Here is a 5,419-nt window from a genome sequence, read left to right on the forward strand (position 1 = left end):
TGATCTTATATTAGTTTACATATGGAGTATTTTATAAAATAAAATTGCATGTATGTGAAACCTGTACAAAGAAGGGACATTTTTTTCTGGGGGCCTTTTCGTTACCGCCAACAAGAGCTAAAGTGTAGCTAATGATTTCGCTCCCGTCCTCCTTATCCTCTCTCCCTAAAACATACCTTTAATGCGTCGTGATCTCTCTCCTCCAATCCCGACAAAGTACACCATCATCTCCTGCCTTGATGTTCTCCCTCGCTCCCTCTCCCCCCTTCTCTCTCTCTCTCCACCTTCTCTCCCCTCCCCTATCATATGCTCCTCCCCCTCCTCCAGCCATCGTCTTCCCTGCAGCGCACAGACGAGGCACACCCACCGAAACACCATAAAATAGTGCTTGTTGATTGATCTCCACGGGCACCCATCTCTCTCTCATCATCATACTACCATATGAAAAATATTTCTCGCCAACCTAGAGTGTTTCCCTAACAGCTAGCTCCCGCTCTCTCTCTCCTGTTCGATCTCTTTCTCACTCTTAGCGCCGCCGCCGCCGCCACCACCGCCGTCCCCACATCACCTACCCAGCTGAGCAAAACCCCACAAGAACAGCTCGATACGTCATCGAACCCACCGCTCAACTTCCCCCAACCAAAAGACAGCACCGTGTATTCTTGCGTGTATATGTCCATGGCCTAATCGAGACCATGGACGTTACCGGGGACGCCGGTGGAGGTCGCCGCCCCAACTCCCCCCTGCAGCTCCTCGAAAAGAAGGAGGAACATCCGTGCTCCATCTCCCCGGCTGCTGGGCTCGGGACGAATGGGTCGGCGACGGGGGAGCTGCAGGTGCGGAAGGCGGCGCCGCCTAAGCGGACCACGAGCAAGGACCGGCATACGAAGGTGGACGGCCGCGGCCGCCGCATCCGGATGCCGGCGATCTGCGCGGCGCGGGTGTTCCAGCTGACGCGGGAGCTGGGGCACAAGACGGACGGCGAGACCATCGAGTGGCTCCTGCAGCAGGCGGAGCCCGCTGTGATCGCGGCAACCGGCACAGGCACCATCCCGGCCAACTTCACCTCTCTCAACATCTCCCTCCGCTCCTCCGGCTCCATGCTCTCCACCATACCTGCCCACCTCCGCGCCGCCGGCCTGCCCGGCTCTCGTTTTGGAGGTGGCGCACGGGCTGACGCGTGGGACCGCTTCGTCGGTCTCGGGTTCGGCGGCGGCCTCGAGAGCCCGGCATCCACCACCACCTCCTCGTCGTCCCCGCTGCTGCTGAGCTTCCACTCTGGAAGCGTCGGCCTCGACGTTTCGCCATCGTCGGCGACGGCCGCGGCCAACACGGAACTGTCCAGGAAGCGGCGTTGGGAGCAAGAAATGCAGCAGCAGCGACACCAACAGCAACAGCAACAACAGTACCAGCAGCAGATGGCCGGGTACACGCAGAGCCAAATGCCGGGCACTGTGTGGATGGTGCCGACGAGCCACGCCCAGGGCGCCGGAGCGGCGCCTGCCGGTGGCGGCGAGTCGATCTGGACGTTCCCGCAACCCGGAAGCGGCGGCGGCGGCTCGGCGACCGTGTACCGCGGCGTGCCGAGCGGGCTACATTTCATGAACATCCCCGCGCCGATGGCAGTGCACGCGCAGCAGCTGGGGCTCGGCCAGGCCGGCGGAGGTGGATCAGCAGCAGCGGGCGAGGGGCACATGGGGATCCTCGCCGCGCTCAACGCGTACCGCGGGCAGCATGCATCCGCGTTGGAGGTCACCGTGGCGGGGCACAATGGAGCAGCTGAAGGGACTACTCACCATCAACATCAGAACCAGCATCAACATCTGCAGCACGGGGGTGGCGAGCCGAACGAGAGCATGAGCACCAGCGACTCGTAGGGCTTCGTGACCGCTGGTCCGTTCGACAGCTTTGGCTTACCAATTTTCGTCTTTGGATTTGTTCTTCTTTGGTTTGTTTCTGTTCTTGACTCGATCGCTTGTTATGGCTTTGTTCCTCCTCCAAATTCTTGCACGGTTCATACGGTTGCAACTTGCATTTCGTTGCATCACCGCAAATTATTTGCCATAAAAATCTTTGCAAGCGATATAGGTGGAGTGCCAATCGAATTTGCATCCTCCGGATCTTGCCGATTAGGGTTTTATCCAATTTCTTTGAGAGAAGAGACATTATGCACAGCATGGCTGCCATTGATTCTCCATGTTTGCTACTCATTCCGTAAAGAAATATAAGAGCGTTTAAATGTAAAAGTGTTTAGATCACTAGAGTATTGATCTAAACGCTCTTATATTTCTTTACAGATGGAGTAATAAGCACACACTTGCAAAAAATTTGACATGCCAGTCAATTCCTCCCCCGCACTAAACCTAGTTAGGCCCGGGAAAGGGGTCGCGGCGTCCAGGCTAGGGCTCGATAATAGTGGATTCAGCAGGAACTTAAACAACTCATCATTCATTTCTCGATCAATTTGAAACCTTAAATTCGAAAAGTCCTTCCATGAATCTAGGGAAGGAAAACCACCTCTGACTTCACCAAGTCTCCCTTTTTTTGGTCGAAGGCTTCAGGTCAAGATCCTTTTTCCTATCTATTGAAGATGTAATGAGAGATGCTTCTTCCTCCTCAAGTTGGAAGTGCAAGAAGAAATGTATGAATAGGAGTTCCATCTATCACACACTTGTCCACACTCCAACTAACTTCAACATCCATGCTCAGCTAGGAGTAAGCTGCCAACGAGACGGAGCCAATGACGACATGATAGGCCACAGAGGCGAGGCGGAGGCTTGATTTGTTGAGGTGCGGGGTGGTCGCCGACGTGGAGGACGATGGGGTTTGGCGGGAAGGTCGGAAGGCGGTGGAGGCTTGACTTGTTCAGGTGCCGGGGTGTGTGGGTTGTAGGATGGTCGCCGGCGTGGAGAACAGTGGGATTTAGAGGGAAGGCCGGGATGGCGGCGGCAGATTGATGCCGTCCACAGGTATCCATGACAAAAGTGGTCGGGCCAACGTTGGAGGGTGGCACTTCTGAGGGAAGAAGAAGGCATCTCTACCGTTGGATGGAGATCAGACGACAGAGGAAAAAGTGATTGATTGAACTATTTATTAGTTCCCTTTGTAATTTGTGCTAAATTTTGACCAAAAATTTAACTGATAAAATGTTAGTGCATGTCAACAAAAATTATATCGTTAGATTCGTATTTGAATATAGTTTTTAATGATATAATTTGTGGCGACAGGTATGAACATTTTGTTAGTTAAATTTATGGTTAAAATTTGGCACAGAATATAACGGAAACCAATAAACAGGTAGTAATAGAGAGCCGATCGGCCCTTTCACTGTCTGAACTCCACTGGAGAAGCTACAGTAGCATTAACAAGCATGGCTGCCATGCCGATGCCATTGCCCAGCACTTTGTACTCTTGTCTCGTCCAACTGTACGTGCAAGCATATTACGTATACGTACGTAACATCCATCCTTCACAGTTCACACGTTAAACGTACCCTGTCCTCTCCATGAGGGCTCCGCGCTAGCTTTGTCTAGGAAAACCACTACACCATCACCGTCGACGTTTCAACGTCAAGGACCAGCTAGGGTGTAGTGTAGCTAGGGTGGTGTAATCTCTTTGTTTGGTTTGAACTGTGCCGGCATCTATATACCTAGTAAAAAAGCTCCTTTGGTTTGAATGCATATGAGCGCGGCCGGTACTGCCCCACTGTAGCACCACCAGCGAAGCGTGCCAAAAAACGGAAGGAGGCGAGGTGCAACAGTGGCGCCCAACAGTAGCGCGCACCGAGCGAGCCGGGGCAACGTACTACGTACGCCCATGGAATAATTGCCAAAGCTTCGGCCCAGCCCGGCCATCGCCACCGACGATTCCCGCATTACGGCGCGGCAGCAACCCGACGGGCCGACGGACGCGACGCTCGGGGAGCAGGAGCTCGCCCGGTCGACCGCTGGAGCCTCGCTGGCCGGAGAAGGAGCCGTGTACGTGCAAGGGATGGACGCGCGCGCGGGGATGCAGGCGGTCCGTGCGCGCGCACGGGACAGGAGCGAGATCGGGCGACAGGCCCACGCGCGGGCTGCTGCGGCTGCCCTGCGACTTAACCCCATATGTAAAGCTGGACGTGGGTGTGGTCCTCGCTGCGACTGCGCGCCAGGGTTGCCCTTATTGTCGCCCGCCACGGGCCCGGGTTGAATTGCCGCTGCCTGCGGTACGTACACTAGCCATCACTGCTCGATCGCTCGATCCTGCTTGTTCCGGTTACGAGCCGCAGCCCACATGCACGGTACACGGACGGACCAGCGCCCTCGTGAGATCTAGCAGCGCAGATATACCATCGACAGCTCCGCACGTACTACGTGCGCAGTGCAAGTTGCGCGCGCGCTTTGACCGCGTGCGTGCGTTCGTGCGGTGGACTAGGACAAGAGGAAAAGCGCGCGTGGGGACTGTATTATTTTGAGTTTCGACATCAGTACATCACGCTCACACCAAGTGGCGAGCGTACGTACACGTCCACGGTCAACCTACACCGACGACCAGTAGTAGCAATACCCATCGTCGTCGTCGTCAACTAACTAACTAATGGAGTTTGGTCGGCGACATTAGTAGCTACAGTTTCTGTTGAAAAGTAAGCAAGCGAATTAACATACTGACACTAACACTGGTAGATCGATGCATGCAGCTAGACAGCTAGCTGGCTAACTATTCATCCATAATTCATGTGTGGGCACTGATGCAGGATTTGCCGATGGATGGATCGAGCGGGATATGATGATGGGTTTAACTGCAAACATATATTCAGTCTCTCAGTCCTTGGATGGGCGGGATGATGCATGGGCATGGCCACATAATTAGCCACAATGCGGGCTGCGCAGGCGGGCGCATGCAGTGTGCAGGTGGGAAAAAGAGAGCTAGCTAGCGCTGCAGAATGAGGCCAATAACGTGCTGGAGCTGTCGGTTGTTCTCTGACCCAAATTGGAGCCCCTCACATGTTGGGCTGATTGGCCGCATTGAGTGCCCTACCCTCCCTCCCTCCTATAACCTAGCTAAGCTAATGGCTCTGCCTTGTGCCGCTGCTGCTTCAGTGCCCGGCCATGACCACATGACATGTACAATATCCTCTTCCCTCACCTGTCTGCTACCAGTGCTCGTGCTTGAGGAAAATTTGACAAAAGTGACCTTGGGATGAAATCAATTCACAGAATGAACAGCCCGTGAGACTATTTCACGTCCATGACCTTTTTGTGTAGCGCCCGCCACGCCGGCGCCACACCCTACGGTGCAGTGCCCACCTCTGGGGCGTTGCACACCTGTCCACCGTGGCAGCCTCTGGGCCCTCACCCAGCAGTGCAGCGCCTAAGATCTAGGTGCCACACACTTAAAGTGCAGCGCCTGAGTGCTAGGCGCCACACATTTAAAGTGCAGC

At 54.9% G+C, this 5,419-nt stretch overlaps 1 protein-coding gene across 2 annotated transcripts; it reads left to right on the forward strand.

Annotated features, from left to right (window-relative positions):
- Window positions 1-245: 245 nt before the first annotated feature.
- Window positions 246-3,122, forward strand: LOC119340689 (transcription factor TCP15-like). Of its 2 annotated transcripts, none has more exons than XM_037612610.1 (2): window positions 246-1,893; window positions 2,710-3,122. In XM_037612610.1, the coding sequence occupies exon 1, from the start codon at window positions 696-698 to the stop codon at window positions 1,875-1,877; it is 1,182 nt and encodes a 393-aa protein (XP_037468507.1). In that variant the 5' UTR covers window positions 246-695; the 3' UTR covers window positions 1,878-1,893; window positions 2,710-3,122. The 2 variants fall into 2 exon arrangements, with proteins under 2 accessions (XP_037468507.1, XP_037468508.1); XM_037612611.1 differs by lacking the exon at window positions 2,710-3,122 and adding an exon at window positions 2,555-2,681.
- The last annotated feature ends 2,297 nt before the right edge of the window (window positions 3,123-5,419 follow it).

This window comes from Triticum dicoccoides, chromosome 7B (genome assembly GCF_002162155.2).
Source record: "Triticum dicoccoides isolate Atlit2015 ecotype Zavitan chromosome 7B, WEW_v2.0, whole genome shotgun sequence".
Taxonomy (NCBI): domain Eukaryota; kingdom Viridiplantae; phylum Streptophyta; class Magnoliopsida; order Poales; family Poaceae; genus Triticum; species Triticum dicoccoides.

What these genes read in the sequence shown, in the direction of transcription:
- LOC119340689 (XM_037612610.1), top strand. Translation starts at nt 696, where the DNA reads ATGGACGTTACCGGGGACGCCGGTGGAGGTCGCCGCCCCAACTCCCCC.